At 41.1% G+C, this 23,840-nt stretch overlaps 1 protein-coding gene across 2 annotated transcripts in view; it reads right to left on the bottom strand.

The window, feature by feature from the left end:
- Lpgat1 (lysophosphatidylglycerol acyltransferase 1) overlaps positions 1-23,840 on the bottom strand; it is a 51,858-nt gene that overhangs the window by 12,340 nt on the left and 15,678 nt on the right. For both annotated transcript variants that reach the window (XM_059281090.1, XM_059281091.1), the window contains exons 3-6: positions 12,338-12,456; positions 8,046-8,141; positions 4,003-4,276; positions 569-695 (exon numbers count right to left, since the gene is read on the bottom strand). In XM_059281090.1, coding sequence (XP_059137073.1) covers positions 569-695; positions 4,003-4,276; positions 8,046-8,141; positions 12,338-12,456 — 616 coding nt within the window. The remainder of the gene's footprint in view (positions 1-568; positions 696-4,002; positions 4,277-8,045; positions 8,142-12,337; positions 12,457-23,840) is intronic.

Genomic DNA, 23,840 nt, shown 5'->3' on the forward strand with positions numbered 1-23,840 from the left:
CAAAAAATTATAGGTGCAATATACCTAAGTTATCAAGAAAAACATTTAGAAATACTACAAAGATTAATGATTTTGGAAAAGTTTTTGTTTCTATTAATCTATGTCTATTCAGTCCCTGTGAGTACATTTATTCTTGGTGCTTATTCTTCATAGCACTGTTACTCAAGAGTGTCAGGCAACTCAATAATCACAGTGCCATGGAACACTGGTTTTAGAAATCTTTATCATCAGTGAAAATAACTACTTTAAATGAATTTTCATTTCTTATAAACATGAACCATGTCATGCTGGGCGGCGGTGGTGTACACCTTTAATCCCAGCACTCAGGAGGCAGAGCCAGGTGGATCTCTGTGAGTTCGAGGCCAGCCTGGTCTGCAGAGCGAGATCCAGGACAGGCACCAAAATTACACAGAGAAACCCTGTCTCAAAAAAAACAACAAAAAACAAAACAAAACAAAAAAACCATGAACCATGTCAATATTTCCACTGTCTGGTTAAGTTAAATATTACAACACTCAAAGTGTCCTGAGGTAGTTCTGTTAGACACACACTGAGTTTCAATACTGACCTGTAATGAACATGAGTGACTGTTGGTTTCCTGTATCCAAGGATCCAGGTCTGAATATCTATTGGTTCAGCTTTGGGATAAGCTATGGTTGTATCTATTATCCATTGGAGGCCTCTTGATTTGCATTCTGAAAATAAAAGAAGAGTGACTTGAGTTGGGTGAGGTTTTCTGTACCTGCAGTACAGAACTCACTAAGCAGCTGGAGCTTCCTAATGTGCCTTTGCTTTGAGATAAAAGGTGGATTTGTTCCTGCTGTTCTACAGTGCACTTAGTATACAATTAAGGCGCTCTTACTATAAAGCAGATTACTTCAAAACAAATAATAGAACACTATTATTTATTAAACATACCTCATTCAACTCTTAAGTAAATTATGCACTAGCAAGGTCTTATATATTATCACTCCTACACAAAACAGTCTACAAAAGGTCAGAAGGTAAAGCATACATCATAAAAATGAAAAGCGGACTTCAAAACCAAATCAATAAATGTAAACAAAAGTCATGATTTATAATGTCAATACTTAGGGGATATTAACAAATACAGAAAAATGGAAATGATATCAAGCATTTTAGACATACATTATTATTGGTTAGTCTTCTTATTTGAGGAAAAAAAGCTTCCTCAATTTTAGCAAGAGTTCCGTAAAAACTAAGTCCTTCAGAAGGAACAATCAGTAGCCACAGTTGGGAGAGGAAATGGGAAAGTTGTTTCATCTGGTCCTTCACACACTGTGTTTGTTCTCATCAATGAATACAAAGCTGAGCAAGAAAGGAGGGATTCTCACAGAGAGCACTGGCTTTCAGGGTTTGAAAGTGTAATTATCTGTTCTATGAGTGAAGTATTAGAGCATCTTCCAGCCTAAGTCTAAATCATATTACGAGTCAGTAAATATTACTTTTCCTTCTTAGAAATTAAAACCAGCTGTAAATCCTTAAGATTTTAGAGCAACATTCTGAAGGAGGGATAATTTGTAAGAATGAACCATTTTTCTCTGAGCATGGTGACACATGCCTGTAACCCCAGCACAGGAGACTGTGCCAGGACAGGAGGGTGAGCCTCCTGTTCAAGGCTAGCTGGGTTACATAACTTTGCCTCAAAAACCAAATCAAACCAAAGCAAAGCCAAAACCAATCCAAACAAAATCAACAAACGGACAGAGAAGGGCAGAGGGAGATGTGGCAGGGCAAATGTGGTAAAAATTCAGAGTACAGTTGGCAGCTCATGGACAGTTACTATAAATTCTTTGAACTTAATGTTTAGAAAGTTTCATGATGAAAGGAAGTGTAAAAAGCCCAGCAGAGTTCAGTTCAGGGTGAGCTGTCATATAATAAACCAGCAGAAGATCCCGATACTTTTAAGGTAATCAGGCAGAAAAGAATTCTGACCTGTGCCTGGTGCATACATTAAATAAAGGTAGGGTTTATGTTCGCAGAGGATAAAATACCAATGAATATGAACACCAAAGAAAACCATGGAAAATAACAAAACAAGAAAATAGTGAAATACTTTTCAGGTATTGTGATGACTTAAAATTTAAATATACTAACTAAGGATAAATAAACTCCTTTCTTATAAATGGAAATTGTGGCTATCTGAAAGAAAAGTCTCCTTTTTCATTCTCAGGCAGCTGTTAACACAAGCGTCCTTCCTTTGAGATCTAGACCGCCCCTGGTCACTGCCTGTGGACTGCGCGAACAGCAGTCTTTTCGATGGACCACTCCCGCGGGAGACCTCTGCTCCCAGCTTTTTTGGCCTGCCTGACATTGCCACACTGTCTCTCCAGCAGCAAAGCTACTCTGAACTTTCCTTTTCTATTAAAAGACTCCTTCAATCTGCCTTTTTAATAGATGATGAAAGATTAAGAAAGCTGACTGCCAAGTAGCTGGTTGACAAAAGCAAAGGAAAGGAGAAACACAGTGCAATTTCATGGGCATTATCTCTACATCTGCTCTCTACAGAATCTGAAATGTTTCTGAGAGCCAATTAGTTCAACATTTATTTAAATAATATGAAAAGAATTAAAAAATGCTACCAAAGAAACTGGCCTTGTGAGTCTCTTTGAACTGTTTTTTTTTTTCTTTTGGTTTTTCGAGACAGGGTTTCTCTGTGTAGCTTTGCGCCTTTCCTGGGACTCACTTGGTAGCCCAGGCTGGCCTCGAACTCACAGAGATCCACCTGGCTCTGCCTCCCGAGTGCTGGGATTAAAGGCATGTGCCACCACCGCCCGGCTCTTTGAGCTGTTTATCGAAAGCTTTTGTAGTAGAAGTGGCTTGGATGAAGCTGCTCTTGCTTACTGCAAAAACAGTTTCTGTGAGATTTCACAGCTCGCTGGCCTGTTCCCAGGGAGCTGCATCACTGAGTGCTGCTTGCTCTTTCTTGGCTATTCAAACAGTATGTGTTCATTATTTTAAAACTCTGGAGAATGAGCCACACTGTTTGTTACAGCTCATGGGACAATCCTGTCCTCATTTCCTGCTGTCTGACCCTTCAGTCTGGAGCTCACATTATTTTCACAAGACTTGTATGCTGTCCCTCCCACACACACCCAATATAGAATAGGTACTGGGCCAGGCAACCCAAACTGTCCATATGTACCATTTGTGTGGCTATGTCATATGGACACGTGGGAATTTGCTTACCCATTCTCCCTCTGGCTGGTTTATTATAAATAAACCTGTAACAAGTTTTCATTACCTGTATTCAGATTATAATTATTTCTTTTTGACACAAAGTCTCACTTTGCAACCTAGTCTGACCTAGAATTTACTATGTAGCTTAGACTAGCCTCGAACTCAAGGCAATCTTCCTCCTTCTCCTCAGACTCACCAGTGCTGGAACTACTGGCATGAGCCAACACGCCTGACTTAGATTGTTTCCTTTTGATAATTATGTAGTAGGATGACTGAATCATTTATTAATATATTCAGGGTCCTAAATACTGACAAGTTACATTAACTTTGCTGTCTATTAAAAGCAAACAAAACCTTCTGAATTTAGTAACTAAAAAGTAACTTGCATCATTAGTGGTAGAAATCATCCTGTGTAACAACAGGTAGGCAGGAAAGGCATTTTTGACTACACACTTGTAATTATTTTAGTGCCTTATTGTGAGCATCAATTACTTTAAAGAGAAATATAAAGAGATTATAACTTCATCCTGTCCCGATTGTTAATTCTAATTGTCAAAAGTTATTTAAAAAGAATTGGTCCAGGCATGGTGGTGCAGGATTTTAATCCTAGCACTCAAAAGGCAGAGGCAGGTGGATCTCTGTATTTAAGACCAGCCTGGTTTACATAGTTTCAAGATAGCTCAAGAGGCCCTATCTCAAATACCAACCAAACAAACAAAAACCCAACACAAAAACAAAAAAATAGTTGGAACTCCAGAAAACACTTCAGTTAAACAAGGCAAGAAACACTAAGATACCTACCTAACCCTCTAGCGTCTCCTCCTGCTGGGCTTCCATTTTCCTGCCGCGCTACAAGTGCATTCAGTATAATGTTTGTTGCCCCAAACCTTGGCAAAGTGACATGTGTAAGAAATGGCAAGTTATTTTTCTTGGCAAATGCCTGGCTTGTTTCTCTCCTCTTCCTGAGAAAGCCCCCTTCAGGAAACAAAACAATCCATTTTCGATCTCTGCTCCTATAATTATGTTCTAGGTGCTTCTTGAGAACCAGTAACTGTTGGTCACGATAGGATCTTCCCTAGAAGATACACACACATAATAAGGACAGGTACAGTTGAAATTAAAACACCTCAAGATTAAATAGAAACAACTACTTCAAAACTGAAATCCAACCATAGGATAGAACAGTCGTTTCTCCCAGTTATTTCTCTTTTTGATTGTAGTGGTAAAGGGGAAGGGACTACTCAAACTTATAAAACAGAACTTCTTTCTGGAGAAAAAGCAACTCACCAGTTTGGAGGCCATATAGTAAATGTCTACTTTTTGCCAACTACAGTCCCAACACCAGAGTAAATAGGAGATCACATGGAAAAGTACTGGGTGTGGAGTGTAATGTTTTAGGAAGAAAAGAATAAGAAGGATAGAAAGGATCAGGAGAAGCAAGGGGAGCTGGTGTAAACAAGAAACTAACAGGTAATAAGAGGGAATAAGCCACACAAAGATGAAAGGCAAAATACTCCAAGTGACAAGAGCACAAAAAGACAGAGGCTCAAGGTGGGAACACACTTGATATGTTGGGGCCTGGTGTGGGGGCACACATCTTTAATCCCAGCACTGGCAGGCAGAGGCAGATGGATCTCTATGAGTTCAAGACTATCCTGGTTTACCTAGTGAGTTTCAAACCAGGACTACATAGTGAGATCATGCCTTAAAAACAAACAAGGAAGAGCAGCGCCCTAGCCAACTTGGAGGAGACCACACAGGAAGGCCTCATGCATGGTGTTAGTGGGTTTTACTGCTTTTTGTTTTTAATTGAAAAAAAAGTGTGTGTGTGTGTGTGTGTGTGTGGAGAGAGAGAGAGAGAGAGAGAGAGAGAGAGAGAGAGAGAGAGAGAGAGAGAGAGAGAGAGCGCGCTCATGTACACCATTTGCCTACAAATGCTCAGGGAGGCCGGAGGGTGTTGGATCTCCAGCAACTGGAATTACAGGTGGTTGTGAGCTCCTTGAGTTCTGGGAAACAATCCAGGTCCTCTGCAACAGCAGTAAGGTCTCTCTCTTACTTGCTCAACTTTCTCTCCAACCACCACAGTGATAAGCTTTAAATGCAGAAGCACTGGAGTTTTGAGCAAGCAAATGTCATCATCTTACTGATATTACAAGTAAGCCCAACTCTTATTTATACAGCAGCCAAGTTCTACTGGTTTGTGTGATTGAAAAAAAGACCACTGGAGGTAAGCTGGGGAACTACTTCAATAGCCAACAGAGAGAGCCTGACCACATTAGGTAGGCTACAGTGTACTCATGAGGAACAGGTAGAGGCAGGAAATCCCTGGAAGCAGACAGCAGGACAATGAGAGAAGAGAAAGAATGGCCTGGAGGCTGAAAACCAATAATCAGACAAATCTGCTGGAAGGCTCCAACCTCCAACCAGTATCAGAAGGCTCCTCCTCCTCAGTGTGGTCCAGCAGGCATAGATACAAAGCTCCTACAGTGACGAGTAAATACTTCAGAGTAAATGTACCACAAATTCAAAAACAGAGACTCTTAAAACTAGCTTATTGAATTAAGATTATAATTAAAATAGCTTTTATATTTTCAATACTGTGTATGTATTAAAAACTTTTATATATACATATACATACATACTTACCATTCTGACAAGGTTTTGTTAAAAGTGGCCTAGTAGCAAAGTCCCAAGCAAAAAGAAAATTAACAATTTTTTTTCTTTCTTTTGAGGGAGGGTTTCATGTGTCCCAGGCTGGCCTTGAATTCCCTATCCTTCCACCTCTATCTCTAAGTGCTGGGATCACAGGCATGTACCAACACATTTCACTACACTAACACCTTTTCTATACCATTCATTCCCATGTTATAGAATTTTTACTACTAACCTCCTAGGGGAAAATGTTGCTCTTTTAGAAATTAATTTTCAGTTATTCTGAAATAGTCCTTATGGATTCAAAACTTTGCCATTAAATGGAAAGATTTTGGAGGACATACTTATTCGTTTTTGTACAGTCAGAGCAAACTGCAACCTCAGACTTTGATGTTTGAGGCTCACCGTTAACATCAATTGTTACATACTCTCTAGTCAGTCACTTCCTCAGACTGCATGGTGTAAGGGGATTGGCTAGATTTCCACCGGACCCTCCATAGGCTGCTGAGCTCTCTGTTGCTTGCTTCTGTGCTTTCTACTTACTTCTGGCTCATGTCTTAATTTCTGGTTCCTCAGAACAGCATTTATTTTATCTATCAGGTATTCATTAAGTACTTATGTGCACAGGACCATATAATCAAAAGTAAAGTTTTTAAGTACACAAACACCAAGGAACCATGACCTTGCTATCCATAGACACACTTCCATATGCTATTTCCCTGCTTTGGAAGAAATGAGTGTGCGATGCTAGTGTGGAGGAGGAGAACACTGCAATGCACACACAGCATGCTGCCTGGGAAAGAGGTTAGAACTCTCTGGCCTACAACAAACTATTCCTTGAGCTCACAACCCTTCCCACTTCACCTCCATTCATTCGATACATATGCCAAATAGTAAATTCTCCTCTAAACATTTTCTGGATTTACAGAAATCTGATGGACTCACTTGTCTTACTATGAATTCCCTTAACATTTCCTACTACTACTACTATTATTATATTTACTTATTAATAATCTCCAGCCAAGCAGTGGTGGCACATGCCTTTAATCCTAGCACTCAGGAGGCAGAGGCAGGTCAGGTCTAGAGTGAGTTCCAGGACAGCCAGAGCTGTTACACAGAGAAACCCAGTATTGAAAAACCAAAAAAGAAAAAAAAAAAATCTCCCTACTGATAGTTCAGATATCTCAGGTACCACACAATAGGGTTGCTGCGGAATAATTCTCTTGAACACTGTAAAGATTTGTCACTGGAATTGGTTTAATAAAATGCTGATTGGCCAGTTGCCAGGCAGGAAGTATAGGCGGGGTGACCAAACTAAGAATGCTGGGGCCAGGCAGTGGTGGCGCACACCTTTAATCCCAGCACTCAGGAGGCAGAGCCAGGCGGATCTCTGTGAGTTCAAGACCAGCCTGGACTACAGTGTGAGATCCAGGAAAGGCACAAAGCTACACAGAGAAACCCTGTCTCAAAAAACCAAAAACAAAACAAACAAACAAACAAACAAACAAACAAAAAACCAAAAAAAAAAAAAAAAAAAAGAAGAATGCTGGGAAGAGGAAGGGTGGAGTCAGGAGTTGCCAGCCATATGCAGAGGAAGCAGGATGAGAATGCTGGACTGAGAAAAGGTACCAAGCCACTCATGGCTAAACATAGATAAGAATTATGGGTTAATTTAAGTCAGTAATAAGCCTGAGCTAATGGCTGAGTATTTATAAGTAATATTAAGTCTCTGAGTCAATTATTTGGGAAATGGCTGCAGGGTATTTGGAAATTGCTGGCCAGACACAGAAACTTCTGCCTACACAGGATATCTATCACAAGTAACAGTAATAGTAGAAGTTAGATAATGACAGTTGTTCATGGAAAATGCTGGTGAAAGTGGTAGGCACTGTTTTGAATGCTTTACATGTTTAACTTCACTTAACCCCCATGGCTATTTGAGGGGGACTATCTATTGTTTTCATGTGGAAAAACTAGCTAATAATCTGAAAAGCAGGGGAGTGGCAGGTGCTTGATCATGCATATCTAAAGTGAAACTGAAATAAATGTTTACAGAATGAAGACTCAGAGGAAGAGCCCCCAGGACCTGAGAACAGGATCCACTTAACCCAACTAATTTGTTATGTTGCTTTGTCATAACTGACACTCAGTTTCAACGACTGAACACTGAAAGAGCAAGGTTCATCACTCACCTGTCTTATAAAGAAGTCCCCATGAATCAGAGAAACAATTCCAAAGTTTGTGTACTTGAAAATATGATCCATCAGCCACATCATCTGAGCAACAACCTGAAATATTTTAATGCAAGATATGGTTAATTCAGTGTTGGAGATAAGAAATTTGCTACAGCCGGGTGGTGGTGGCACACGCCTTTAATCCCAGCACTCGGGAGGCAGAGCCAGGCAGTAAGTTCGAGGCCAGCCTGGGCTACGGAGTGAGTTCCAGGAAAGGCGCAAAGCTACACAGAGAAACCCTGTCTCAAAAAAAGAAAAGAAAAGAAAAGAAAAGAACAAAGAAATTCGCTACAATCTAGCCAAGTCTCCATATTTTCAATATAATCATCCAAGCATATTTTAAATTAATGATTAAATATATTTTTTATTCTTTTGACAATTTCTTGTGAAGTCTGCATTTTCTACCCTTCTAACTCTTCCCTATTCCCTCTCAAGTTCATGATCTCTTTAATTACTGTTACATATATACACATATGCATGTATAAATCCAGCCTGCTGAGTTCATTTACTGCTGCAAATATTTTAAATCTAATGCTATTTCTACAAATTCAGCACAGTTACTAATAGTTTACATGAAAAATTATAGATCTTGATTCCTAGTGTTAGAACACTAAGTCATAAGTATACATAAAAAATGAAATTAAAGCTAGGCGGCAGTGGCCTTTAATCCCAGCACTCGGGAGGTAGAGGCAGATGGATTTCTGTGAGTTCAGGGCTGTTACACAGAGAAACTCTGTCTCAAAAAACAAAACAAGGCAATATAAAGGTCCAAAGAAAACATTATAGCTCCTGCCTTAATTTTTCAGTGAAATAATTATCACTTTTACTAGACTGATTTGCTTAAAAAAGTAAAAAGCATATATATATACACACACACAACACACACACACACACACACACACACACACACACACACACACAAAGCATAGGGACTGAGGAGACGGCTCAGTTCATAAAGTACCTGCCATGTGTGGTGGTCTGAATAAGAACGGCCCCCATAGGCTCATATATTTGAATGCTTAGTCATCAAGGAGTGGAACTGTTTGAAAGGATTAGAAGAATTAAGAGGTGTGGCCTTGTTGGAGAGAGTATGTCACTAGGGGTGGGCTTTGAGGTTTCAAAAACCCATGCCAGGCCTAGTCTCTCTCTGCTTATGGTTCAGGATACAACTCTCAGCTACAGCTACAGCACCTGCCTGCATGCCACCATGCTCCACCCCAATGATGATAATGGACCAAGCCTCTGAAAGTGTAAGCAAGTCCCCAGTTAAATGCTATCTCTTATAAAAGTTGCCTTGGTTGTGGTGTCTCTTTACAGCAATAGAACATGACTAAGACAACATGCAAGCATGAAGACTTTTGGTTCTTAAGCACTTATGTAAAAGTCAAGTGTGGAGGGTGTTTGTGCAGATAAGAGGATCCCTGGGGCTGGGCTGGTCAAATCTGTGAACTCCAGGTTCAGTGAGAGACCCTGTCTCACAAAGTAAAGTGGAGGGTAAATGAAGAAGATAGTTCATATCAACCTCTTCTGTCTGTCTGTCTGTCTGTCTCTCTGTCTCTCTCTCTGTCTCTCTCTGTCTGTCTCTCTGTCTCTCTCTCCTGCTCTGTGTGTGTGTGTGGCGTACGCACGTGCATACACACATGTGGAGGTCAGAAGACAATTTTTAGGTTTCAGTTCTCTCCTTCTGTCATGTGGGTTCTGGGGATTGAACTCAGGTCATCAGGTGGTCTGAAAGAAAATGGCCCGCCTAAAGGGAGTGGCACTATTAGGAGGTGTGGCCTTGTTGGAGTAGGTGTGGCCTTGTTGGAGGAAGTGTGTCACTGTGGGGGTGGGCTTTGAGGTCTCCTATGCTCAAGCTACACTCAGTGTGACATAGAGTTGCTTTTGCTGCCCGTAGATCAAAATACAGAGCTCTCAGCTCCTTCTCCAGCACTATGTGTACCAGCATGCCACCTCTAAACTATAAGCCAGCCCCTATTAAATATTTTCCCTTTTAAAACTTGCCATGGTCATGGTGTCTCTTCACAGCAATAGAACCCTACCAAGATTTCAGGTCTGCAGCAAATGTCTTTACTCACTGAACCATCTCATCAGCCCCAAAGAGGTATTTTTAAACTGGTGTACAATTTGACAAGAGCCTTCTACCTTTGATGAATATGAAGTAATCAATCAAATATTTCTTGACAATATAAACTAATATTGACTCATGCTTATAAAGCAAGAGGAAATAAAAACTATAAGAGTAGAAAAATGATATCTTATGAAATTAGTTTTAAAATGTGTCTAGAATTCAAATTATTTGATAATATCAGAGAATTATACAAAATTACTCAGGGCACGCTAGAGAGATAGCTCAGTGGTTAAGAGTACTTGCTGCTCTTGTAGAGCACCCTATTGGATTCCCAGCACCCTCATCAGATGACTCATGGCTATCAGTCACTCTAGCTTCAGAGGATCAAACACCCTCTTCTGGCATCCACAGACACCCTACACATGTGACATACATTCACACAAACACATAAATGTACAAATAAAACAAATGTAAAAAATTACTCAGGACAGGCAATTAAATCTAAACAAATTAATTCATATCTTACAAAAGCAAACAAACCAACCTTTCTTTGGTCCACATGACTACCTAACATTAAGTTAATATTCAGTTATCATTCTCAACAAACTGGCATTAGAACACAGGCATATTTTATACTGATCATTTGAGTCACTCTTTGAGACTTATGATCACTTAAGCACATTATAAGCTTTCAAAATAATTGTTATAAATGTAATTACCATCATCAGTGAGACTGAAAAATGTTGGCTAATTGGATATTTGCCTTTAAATAGGGTTCCCCCCCACCCACAATTTTACATTATGAATTTAAGGGACCAACAATACATTTTATTGTAGGAAAAAATGCATCTACTCAGGAGCAGTTTTTCTTTAAAAATTTGAGGTTCTGATTATAAGGAAGGATTAAATTTATTTCACATTCCAGCAAGGTTACACCCCTGCTTTTCAGATAAGAAAAACAGATTATGCAATAACTAAACATACTTTCTTTTAATTTCACCTCATTTTCTGACTTTATCTGGTGATTCAAAACTCTTTAAACCTTATGCTGATTCTTTTTTTTCCCCAGAGCTGAGGACCGAACCCAGGGCCTAGCAAGCGCTCTACCACTGAGTTAAATCCCCAACCCCTTATGCTGATTCTTACCTCAGGTTTTGCCAAAACCATTTCACTAGAGGCGGCCTAACTAAATTCTACCTAACCCTGAAGGCCAAGAATATGTGCTCTCTTCTCTGCAGTGTCCTGTGTCCACCAGGCACATGGTGAGCTCACCCTCAAACACAGGCTTTCATTCTGCAATTACACATTGTTATGATCTCATCTCTCACCTGGGAATGGACTGCTGGCTTCTGGAGAGAGAGATGGAGTCTTTACTTCTTTGTTGTTTTGTTTTGTTTTTTGAGACAGCATCTCTCTACATAGACCTGGCTGCCCTGGAACTCGCTTTGTAGACCACACTGGCCTCAAACTCATCACAGAGATCCACCTGCCTCTGCCTCCCTAGTGCTGGGGGACTAAAGGCGTGTGCCACCACAACTGTCGAGTCTTTACTTTTTATAGTCACTCATCATGACTATTAAGCAATCAACGAACATCTATTATTTGGCTTACTTAGTTTAGGGTCAAATACAAACTCCAATAATTTATACACTATTAATTTAGTTTTCTAGAAACATAACTTCTTTAACATCTCAGGTAATAATTCTTTTAATGATAAAGGCCAAACATATTTTAAATGTACTTGATTTGTTTATTATTTTTAATTATTAATATAAGTAATATGAAATAAATAGTTCAAACACTGGTTTATAGATACTATCCTAATTTTTTTTTTTTTTTTTTTTTTTTTTTTTTTTTTTTTTTGAGACAGGGTTTCTCTGTGTAGCTTTGCACCTTTCCTGGAACTCACTTGGTAGCCCAGGCTGGCCTCGAACTCACAGAGATCCGCCTGTCTCTGCCTCCCGAGTGCTGGGATTAAAGGCATGCGCCACCACTGCCCGGCTATCCTAATTATTTTTAAAAATCTTTTAAAGTCTTTAAATTCCCTTCCTGGGGTGACTGAAAACTATATTTTTTCATATTAAATCTACATTTTTTGTTTTAAACAATGAGACACTTGAATCAATGCTTCTAAGTTCATTCCTGCAGGCTATCTGCCTGAGGCACCAGAGATGCTTACCGGTCCTTTGTCCTGTAGGCACATCATCAATGTACACACATCTCCAGTTGCCTGGTGGTTCACCAACATCACTGCTTCATCATTAGAGATTGCTTTAATATCTTCCCCCCATTCCATCACTGTAAGAATAAAATATTTCAAAGTGTCATTTTCAAGGTTTTCATGTGACTAGAAACCTTTTATTAGGAAAAATGGTAAACATTAATGATGTCTTTTGAAAGTTTGGAACTAGGTTTATTTCCTATAAAAGTCACAATGTTGACTACATTTTAAGAGTCCCAAAATATCCATTAGAATATAAAATGATAATATTTTTATTTATCCTACATTATCCAAATAGTTAAAATTATAGGTATAAAAAAAATTATAGGTATAGAAGAGGTTTATTACAACTTAGATGTTCACCAGCAGAAAAATAGGTAAGAAAATTATGATAAGCCCACAGTGGTGGCGCACGCCTTTAATCCCAGCACTTGGGAGGCAGAGGCAGGTGGATCTCTGTGAGTTGGAAGCCACTCTGCTTCGATCCAGGACAGCCAGAGCTTCACAGAGAAAGCTTGTCTTGGAAAAAAAAAAGAAAGAAAGAAAGGAAGATAGGAAGAAAAGAAAAGAAAAAGAAAGAAGTAGAAAAAAAGAAAGAAAATAGAAAAGAAAATTATGATAAGATAAACATTCATGGAAAAAATTCGGAGTATTTTTACTTAAAAATCCTCCTAAGCATAATACTACCAACTTTTATTATGGTGTATCCATTTTAGTTACTTTGTAAGGTCTCTCACTCAGAACCTGCATCTCTAAGGCAGGTGACAGAAACTAAGACGTGCCATTCTTGTGGCTGGTCACGGAAACATGAATCTTCCCCACCTTTCTCTGGCCTTCCTTGTCTGGTAGACAATAAGGCACTTCAGAAGAAGTCTTGGCACATATCTAGGGGAAGGAATGTGCACAGACAAACCTTGCCAGGTTTTACTACCCGTCTTGCTAACATCTGGTATGCAATAAAGTCTCTTTGGAGTCACAAAAGGACTCAAGCTATTACAGCTGGACATGGGGAAGTTCTCAGAGGGCTCTATGCTCTTTCCTCCAGATCTTGTCCTGTGTCTCTTTTCATCTGTATCCTTTGTAATATCCTCTATAATAAACTGGTAAATATGTTTTCCTGAGTTCTGTGAGTCTCTTGAGCAAATTAACTGACCCTGAAAACAGTTGTGGGACTAATTTAGAGAAACCAGTCAGAAACACAGGTTAAAAACAACTGTGACAGGGGCCTGTGGGGGTAGGCAATCTTGGGGATTAACTGATCCCTTGACCTATAAGATTTGATGCTATCTCCATCAATAAAGGGCCTTGGAACTTGAATTAGGGAACACCTAGCTGGCTTCCATCAAAGATAGCTTTCTTGCTTAGCATATGAAAGGAAAAAAACCCACCCATCAGGCATTAAAGATGATTAGTGTTAAAAGAATACTGTAGGAAAAACTAAGCTAGAGATGCTTTATGGCTCTGGAAATGGACCCCAGGCTTTCTGTATGTTATGGAGTACTTTATCACTGAGCTACATCCCCTAGTTCCTTGAGTTTCAGGAATAAAATTGTGTGTTACTTAACACATTGAATTCCAGACTTACTAACACCAGTTATGATTCCTAGACTCTTTCATTTTTACTGTACCAGAAACTATCTGAATATTTCAAAACTATATATTTTCATTTTTAAGGAAGAAAACAAATTCAATTAATTTAAAATATCTGGGTGGAAAACCACTGCATCAAAAACTACTTGTATATTCCAAGGAAGAGTGGGTTCACAGAAAGAAATGCAAGTGAACATCAGTTTTTAAGCATCAGGATTGTACAGAGAAGCTTCTATGCTCCTCAAATGCTTGCTGTAAATTGCCAGGGACTGACTGCTCACTTTCCCCTGCTCACTTTCACCCTATCTTCATCCCAGGACCTCACCCCTGCAATGGGTCACAATCTCTGGATGACACAGGGTGAGGAGGCCTGAGGCATTCCCTAACTTTTTCTCACCCCTTACTGTTACCCCAGTACACTAGAGCTTCTTATAGTATGATGGGCTTCTTCATATGGGTTCATTTGAGGAAAGGGGGCTATTGATTTTTTTCTCCTATTGAAACCAGTCAAGCAAGGCATCTTTTCTTTTATATTAGCAAACTTAAAACTCCAAGCTAAAGAAATTTCCAAGAGAGTAACCATATACCAAGCTATGGTACTCACTGAATTAAGATGTTACAATTATTCCATCAGATGCTATCACACATATAAAAATAGTCTAGTATCTATGATTAAATGTTTTTATTTAAAAACTTTAAATTAATGCTCTATAGAAGCTTCATCATGAGATGATGCCATTTGTTCCTTAGGGAGAGAGGCAGAACCCCAGAGAGCCCAGCCTCTTGCAGACTGCAGTAGCACTATAGTTCCCAACTCAACCCAAGTGACACGCTCACTTTACTGATACACAGTCAATAGCTGATACATTGCTGGGGGAAGCAGACATGGGTGCATGTTATTTGTATGGATGTGTACACTTAAGTGCACATGTGTGTGTGCATGTCTGGTATGTGTGTGTGTGTGTGCGCGCATGCATACATACAAGCACACATTCATTGGGTGTCTTCCTTGATCATTTCCTACTTTAATTACTGAGGTAAGGTCTCTCCCTGAATCTGGAGCTCTCTAATTCCAGCTAGTCTAACTAGCCATCTTGTCCCAGGGACTCCTTTGCTTGCTGAGTTCTGGGATTACAGAAGCAATTACATCTGTCTGGCTTTTTACATGGATTCTAGAGATCTTAACTCTAGTTCTCCTGCTTGATCAGGAAGTGCTTTATCCACTGAACCATCTCCCTAGCTTGGTACTCTTTAAAAGACACTCATGTGGTGGTCTGAGTAAGAATGGCCCCCACAGGCACATATATTTGAATGCTTAGTCTGTGGTGATATTGTGTCCCCCAATATATTATGCACCCTAGTAAACTTATCTGGGGTCAGAGAACAGAACAGTCACTAGATAGACATAGAGGCCAGAAAATGGTGGCACACACACCTTTAACCCTAGCATTCCGGAAGTAGAGATCCATCTGGATCTCTGGAAGTTCAAAGCCACAATGGAAACAGTCAGGCACGGTGACACACGCCTTTAATCCCAGGAAGTGATGACAGGAAGCAGAAAGGTATATAAGGTGTGAGGACCAGGAACTGGAGGTTTTTTTTGTTTTTTTTTTTTTTTTTTTTTTTTTTTTTTTTTTTTTTTTAAGCTTTTAGGCTTTTAGCAGCAGTATAGCTGAGATCCATTTGGATGAGGACTCAGAGGCTTCTAGTTTCTTGGGAATGCAGACCCAGGCTACCAGAGCCTCCATTTTTTTTTTTAAATTTTTCTAGCATCTACCAATAATTTAATTTTATTATAAATCCACTACTCTGAGATCTAAAACCCAAAACAGGTCCCTAGGAAACAATTTGAAAAGCACTAGCAGACAGAAAAACAAAAATCAAATCAAACAAAACTAAACAAAACACCTACAGGCACAAAATGAATGATAAAGAAATGTCACAAGGCTAGCAGTGCAAGCCGGTCAACCTCAGCATCAGGGAGGCTGAGAAAGAATGGACTCTCCAGGTTCCAGCCCAGCCTGGGCTACATAGTGAAACCCTGTAGAAGAGAAAATAGTTTTGTGGTATAAACTTGTAGTCAAGGGGCTGGAGAGATGGCTCAGCGGTTAAGAGCACTGGCTGCTCTCCCAGAAGACCCAAGTTTAACTCTCAGCACCCACATGGCAGCTCTGTAACACCCACAACTGTCTGTAACTCCAGTTCCAGGGGATGTGATACCTTCACACCAATAGATGTACATAAAATAGATTTAACTAAATTATTAAAACAAACAAACCTGAAGTCAAGCCCTTGGGAAGTGGATTCAGGAGGATCAGGATCACCCTCTATTACATACTGAGTAAATGGCTAGCCTGGGTACGGTAACCTCTTACGGTTATAATTACTATCTCTGGTGGACAGAAGGATCTGCTTAGACATGAGGCAGAAATCCGTGAGTTGGGCCCCTGTGGGGTGTTACCCTGTCGGGTCTACAGAGTCCCAGGCTACAGACTCAGAAACTCTCAGTCTGATTTGTTATCAGCCACATCATTTCTATCCAATGCCAGCGGTACTGGTACTGGGGTGTTGAATCAGTGACCCAGAGTCTCCGGAAGGCCTCCAACATTTTGGTGAGTTCAGTACAGCCAGGGGAAGGCAAGGGGACGACAGGCTGGAGTGGTCCCATGAGGCGACCCACTGGGTGGCAGAGTCAGCAATTGTGCTCACTGCTGGTAGAGGACTCTGAAGGATTGATGGATTGAACCTAGACAGCCAGCTTTGTGTCTGGCTGCAGTGGGACTTGTGGAAAACAAGACAGGCTGTTGTGTGGGATAGAACGGTGCAGGGGTCTCAACTTGCTCCTCCTTCAGGTCAACTCTGGCAGCCAGGACTTTTCTGGCTTTGAGGTCTAGGTATGGCTCTGTTTTGAAGTGTTTTCTAGCTCCTAGTGCTGTCCACAGCTGTATTCCTGGTCATGAAGACCCAGGGTACAGGGCTGGAAATGCCCAGAAGTTTCTATCTGGACTGTAGCTCAGTTCAGGTGTTCTGCCTCCAATTCTTTAAGAGTACACTATGGGGCTGGAGAGATGGCTCAGTGGTTAAGAACACTTGCTGCTCTTGCAGAGGACCTAAGTTTAATTCCCAGCTCCCGCACAGGGCAGCTCACAACCATTTGTATCTCCAGTTTCAGGGAATCTGGCATTCTCTTCTGGCTTCCACAGGCACCTGCACATACGTGGTGCATATACAGGCAAGCAGACATGAGCATGCACAAAGTTGTTTCGTTTTGTATAATGACGTTTCAGCCAATCATGGGTCATATATATGATGGAAGATCAGTGGTTCTCAAGCTGTGGGCCACAACCCCTTTGGCAAACTTCTATCTCCAAATATATTTACATTGCGATTCCCAGCATCCACATGGCAGCTCACAACTGTAACTGTAACTACAGTTCTAGGGGACCTGACACCCTTATACAGGCAAAACACCAATGCACATAGTTTTTTATTTTTGAATTTTTAAAAACTTAATAAATAACACATGAATGTCAATAATTTTTTTGGGGGGAGGGGAGTTTGAGACAGGGTTTCTCTGTGCAGCTTTGGAGCCTTTCCTGGAACTCACTCTCTAGCCCAGGCTAGCCTCAAACTCACAGAGATCCGCCTGGCTCTGCCTCCCGAGTGCTAGGATTAAAGGCGTGCGTCACCACTGCCCAGCTTGAATGTCAATAAAATTTTTTAAAATTTCAAAAAACTTTTCCATCAATAAGCAACCCATAATTATTATTAGAAATTTAAGATTTTTATAAAAATTAAAAGAGACTAATGACAAAGGAAGGTTCCTGAGCAAACAGGAAGGAATGGAGTCTAGACAAAGGAACTGGCTCTGACAGAAGAGATATTCCACACCACAGCAGCATAAAGTGAAGGATAGCCAAACCAAGGACAGGGCTTGGGAGCAGGCATGAATGTTCTCAATGTTAGTTTATCAACTACTGAAAGCCACAGATAAAAGAAACAATAGGAGAGATGAAATGAAGGTGGTGGGTATAAGGGAGAATAGAATTTCTGAATCAGACAAGCTAGGTAAGCCCATTAAAACTAAAGAGCAGAAAGCAAAATGTGAGCAGTCACAACAGCTAAATACCCGAGACCCTAAAAAATTCATAGTTGGGGTTAATGCAGTTTCTGGTTTGAGGCTTTGGCCACATTCCCAAAATTTGAAATATAGGAAAGGAAAAGAACATAGTAAGAATATGACCAAATAAAGAACAAAGCATGGTGGTGCAGGCCTTTAAATCCAGCACCTGGGAGGCAGAGGAGATGGAGCTCTACGAGTTCAAGGCCACCCTAATTTGCATATCAAGCTCTAGGCCAGGACTAAATGAAAAACTATGTTCTAATACATATTAGCAAAATTTTCCTATTTGGAACGGCTTCCATCCATATTCTCTCAACATCTAAAACAGTCCTAAAAGACATACAAGTCACATATTAATCTTATTTACACCTAAGGATCAGACACAATATTCCTACAGTTAATAGCACAAATAAACATCACAAATCTGACTAAAACTCAGGTCTATTGACCTCTCAAACCAAAGCAAAGTTGCTCATGTTAATTAGACTACTAACCATTTAACTAAAGCTGAAGTATGCTATGTGCTTAGGGTATAACAGGCCTCATTCAAAAACCAGCTCCAACCCTTTGAACTCTACCACCCCACTGAGTATGTTATTTAACCTCCTCATTGCTCGATTTATAATGGCGTTAATGTGACCTCTTCTCAGAATTGTTCTCAATAATAAGTAAGAAGTCAATGTAAGCACTTGCTAAAAGGCTGGGCACACCAAACACTCAATCACAGTAGGTTTCTTCTCTCACTGGAACTATTACTAGTCATTTACCATTGAAGTTACTCACCTAACTGCAGGTGGAAGAAAAGTTTGAACAGAAGACTACCAGTTCCTAACATATCAGAGACAGTAATGCAGAGAGCAAACTATAAACTGAAGAAAAGTATCTTTTCAAGACTAATTCTAAGAGGATGAAGAATGTATGAACATGACAGAGACAAGCGAGACTATAGAGATCACATAACTAAAACTACCACAGGCATACCACTGCACAAACCTAGAGCCTGTGAGATATGTACGAGGACCTCAAAGACAAGACATGTGGCCCCTGTAAACTGTAAAACAGTGAGTATATGAACAGGTTCTGTAGGAAGTTACCCCTCTTTCTCCTGTCCAGGTTAATTCCTGAAATCTGTGGATGCTACCTTACATGGCTTAAAATGTGATTAAGTCAAGGGTCTTAAAGAAGGGTTTATCCTGAACCAATCTACAATCCATAGCCCCAGAGAGGCTAAATAACAAAGAGCGCCCAAAGAGGGATGCATGGATTCCCCTGAGAAGGGGAAATAGAAGAGATTTCCTAGGTAAACTGGGGGTGGGGTGGGGTGGCGGATGGGAACTTAAGGAAGTTGGTTGGGCAGGCTGGGTGCGGGAGGTGGGTTGGGGGCAGCCAGAAGGTGAGAGTAACGGAAGAGACATCTTGATGGGGCGCGGGGGCGGGGATTTCAGGGTTAGGGAGAAACCTGGTGCCAGGGAAACTCCCAGGAAACCACAAGGATGATCCCAGCTAAGATTCCTAGCAATAGAGGAGAAGGTGCCTGAACTGGCCATCTCCTGTAATCAGATTGGTGAATACCCTAATTGTCATCACAGAACCTTCATCCAGTAACTGACAGAAGCCCATGTAGAGATCCACAGTCAAGCACTGTGCCGAGCTCCAGAAGTCTCCTGAAAAAAAGGAGGAGGTATTGTATGAGCCAGAAGGATCAAGGTTATGACAGAGGAACCCACCGAGACAGCTGACCTGAGCTTGTGGGAGCACATGGACTCTGGACCAACAATTAGGGTGTCTTCATGGGACCAACCTAGACCTTCTGCATGTGTGTGACAGTTGTATAGCTTGTTCTGTTGGTAAGACTCCTAGCAGGGAGATCAGGACCTGACCCTGGCACTTAGCTGGCTTTTGGGAACCTGTTCTCCATGCTGGATTACCCTGCCCAGCCTTGATGCAGGGGGAGGAGCTCAGTCCTATCTCAACTTGATGTGCCATCATGCTTTGTTCAAGCCCATGGGAGGCCTGCCCCTTTCTGAATGGAGACAGAGGAGGAATAAATGGGGAGGAGGGTAAATGGGTGGGGGGGGGATGACAGGAGAGGAGGGGAGGGGAAACTGTGGTTGGTATGTAAAATAAATGAAAAAAAGTTTATTAAATAAAATTAAATTAAAAGAAGGGTTTATGGGGCTGGAGAGATGGCTCAGTGGTTAAGAGCCCTGGCTGCTCTTCCAGAGGTCCTGGGTTCAATTCCCAGCACCCACATGGCAGCTCACAGCTGTCTGTTATTTCAGTTCTGAGGACCCTATGCCCTCGAATAAACACACATGCAAGCAAAACACCAGTGCACACAACATAAAAGTAAATAAATCATTTTTTAAAAAAGGGGTTTATTCTGGACTATCCAGATAGACTTAAATCCAGTTATACTTGTCATTTTAAGAAATAAGAAATCAAGCTGGGCATGATAGCACATGCCTTTAATCCTAGCACTTGGAGGCAGAGGCAGGAGAATTTCTGTCAGTTTGAGGTCAGCCTGGTCTATAAAGCAAGTTCCAAGACAGCCAGGACTCTGTTATACAGAGAAACCCTGTCTGGGGGCGGGGGGAGGGGGGGACGGAAAGAAAAGAAAAGAAATAAGAAAGCGGGGTGTGGTGGCACACACCTTTAAATCCCAGCACTTGGGAGCCAGAGGCAGGTGGATCTATGAGTCTGAGGCCAGCCAGGTCCATGTAGAGAGACCCTGTCTCAAAAAGCAAAAACAAGACAAAAATATCCTTTAAAAAAGAGAAAGAAAGAAGGATAAGGAGAGGGCTAGGGAGATACTTTAGTGAGTAAAGTGCTTGCCTCACAGCACAAACCTGAACTTGATCCCTAGAAGCCACATAAAAATACCAGTAGGTTGATGCATGCTTGTAAACCCCAAGCTGGGAAGGTGGAGAAAACAAGGTTCCTGGGCCTTGTTAGCCAGCTTGTCTATCCTAAATGATGAGCTCTAGCCAGCAAGAGACCCTGAAGCAGGGTGGGGGGTAGTGTCTAAAGAACAATACCCATACAAACACACACACACACACACACACGCCCCTACAATATGTGAGCCTACACACACATGCATTTAAAGAAAGGAAGGAAAGAAAAAAGAAAGAAAGAAAGAAAGAAAGAAAGAAAGAAAGAAAGAAAGAGAGAGAGAAAGAAAGAGAGAGAGAAAGAAAGAGAGAGAGAAAGAAAGAAAGAAAGAAAGAAAGAAAGAAAGAAAGAAAGAAGGAAGGAAGGAAAAAGACAGACAAGAGGAGATGGCAATGTAACACTGAAAGACGAGGGTGGGCGCAGGAATAGCCCAGGAATGCATCTGGAAGCTGAAGGAGACAAGAGATCTGGGGTATGAGGTGGAGGAGCATTTGCAGTGTTTGGCCATGCTGAGCCTTTATTTGAACTTCTACTCTCTACAACTTCGAGAGAATAAATGTCTGTTGTTTCATAGTTCTGCAGCAATGGATTAGAGCAGTCACAGGAAACTGATAGAATTAGTGAAACAAGGTGTGAGTGCTCAGCTGTTTCTGCTGCCATGCCTCTCCTCTATCACGGACTCTAAGCCTCTGAAACCGTAAGCCCACAAACGATTTCTTTTATAAGTTGCCTTGGTCTTGGTGTTTTGTCACAGCTATAGAAAAGAAACTAATACAAAGCATATCTGTGAATTTCCACTAATAAAGCAGAGCTGGCAAGCCTGAGGATACTACATAGGTACTTACCTAACACTTTAAAAAATATTTCTGCAGAATTTTTATTGGCAAAACTTAAAATATAAACATAACTGAACCCAACTCTTTGTGATTCAATTCCACTAATGAGAAGAATTGAATTCTTCTTTCTTGGGCAAGAACATTGTACTTAATTATACTTTAAAGTGTTTTTGAATTATCAGATTGATTACAGATGTTCAGCTGTAAAATTTCTTAGCTGGAGGGGGCTTAAAAAACAGTGAGCTGGATTTAGACCACAGGCCACAGTCTTCCAACCCCAGCTCTTAGGTAGAAGAAAGAACCACAAATCTCTGCCCTGAAGCAACTGACAAGTCTTAAAGAGACAGAGTAAGAGGCAGAGCACGTAGACAGTACAAGAGTTACTCCTAACAATGCCAAGCATGAACATCCTTTCTAATGCCAAAAATATTAGGTCTAGAGACAGCAGTTGGTAAAATGCCTTCCTGCAGAAGCATTAGGACCTGAGTTAGATTTCCAGTACCCAATAAAAGCAAAGCCTACATATATAACTTTAGCTTTAGGGGAGCAGAGGGAGACAAATCTGTGGACTCACTGGTTGGACAGTCTAGCTGAATTGATAAACTCCAAGTTCAGTGAGAGACCCTGTCACATGTGTGCCTGAGACCCTAGAAGAGGGTGTTAGATTCCCTGGAACTGAGCTACAGACAGTGGGTGCTGGGGATTGAACCCTAGTCCTCTGGAAGTGCTCTTAACCGCTGAGCCATCTTTTCCAGTCCTAAAAGATTTCTTTAAAAAGGCACTACACATATCGAGGAAATATTAACACACATTTACAAAGTCATTACTCTTTTGTCTGTCGGGGATGCTTACTGTGGGTACAGAGTCCTGTACTGTGCACTAAAGAGACTCAGCCCGCCAGTCAGGAACCACAGTTACAGAGAAGATGCCCAAGAGGTCCAGAAAGCAGGTGATAGTGGGAGCTGGAAAAGGGGAAAGAGTGTGTAAGGCTGGAGGCAAGTGGAAATTTTCAGAGAAACGAGAGAACACAGTAGGTAGTGGGAGACTGTATCTGAGGATACAGGGTGCAGGGTGCTGTAGGAGAGGAGCTTTGCCACCTTGCAGTTTGGAGCAGGACCACATCACAAAGCTCCAGACAGCTCTGTCTCTGCCACCAAGACCCAGCCCTTACATGCTCTCCACGTACTGAGCACTGACAGGCATTCTCTCAGTCAACCTTCCTTCATCAAGGTTAGCGTCTTAGTACACAGCTGTATCAGTAAATGACCCTAGTTCTAAGAGCTATAATCCTAAGTGGGTTGGAATAGAGAATTTTCCATTCTAAAAATGAGGAGGAAAAGAAAGAAGGCAGCTAACAGAGCCTTCTCTTGACCCTGAGTATCACCACTGATTCCTTCACAGCCAAACTTCTTGTTTCCATTTTATCCCTTCCCATTCCTCACTCATCTCCAACACAGTCCAATTCTACCACCTCAATGAAACTGTTCTTGCCAAATGCAATAAAAGATGTTAGGGCTCATCTTACAAACAGAAACTGCAGATGCATTCAGCAGCTCTCCCCACACCACCCCTGCACTGCTGACTGTGGCCCTGTACTCTCATTTCCTCTACAGCTGCTCTAGGCACTGACACATCCTGAGACATGGTCTCAGGCCCTTCCTCCCTTAGCACTGAAATTTCCCTAGGTCAGTGGTTCTCAACCTGTGGGTCATGACCCCCTTTTCAGGGGACACAAATCAGATATTTACATTACAATTCGTAACAGTAGCAAAATTGCAGTTATGAAGTAGCTAGGAAAATGATTTCATGGTTTGGGGTCACCACAACATGAGGACCTGTACTAAGGGTCACAGCATTAGGAAGGTTGGGAACCACTGCCCTAGGTCCCCTGACCCTGCTCCACAACTTTAAATACCACGGATAAGTCTCCAGACTTCCTCAACTGGCTCAGATTTCCTTTGGAGTACCAAAGTACACATCCACATCTACCCACTGCTCCACAAGATGTGCTTTATCT

Source organism: Peromyscus eremicus, chromosome 15 (genome assembly GCF_949786415.1).
Source record: "Peromyscus eremicus chromosome 15, PerEre_H2_v1, whole genome shotgun sequence".
In the NCBI taxonomy this organism is placed as follows: Eukaryota; Metazoa; Chordata; class Mammalia; order Rodentia; family Cricetidae; genus Peromyscus; species Peromyscus eremicus.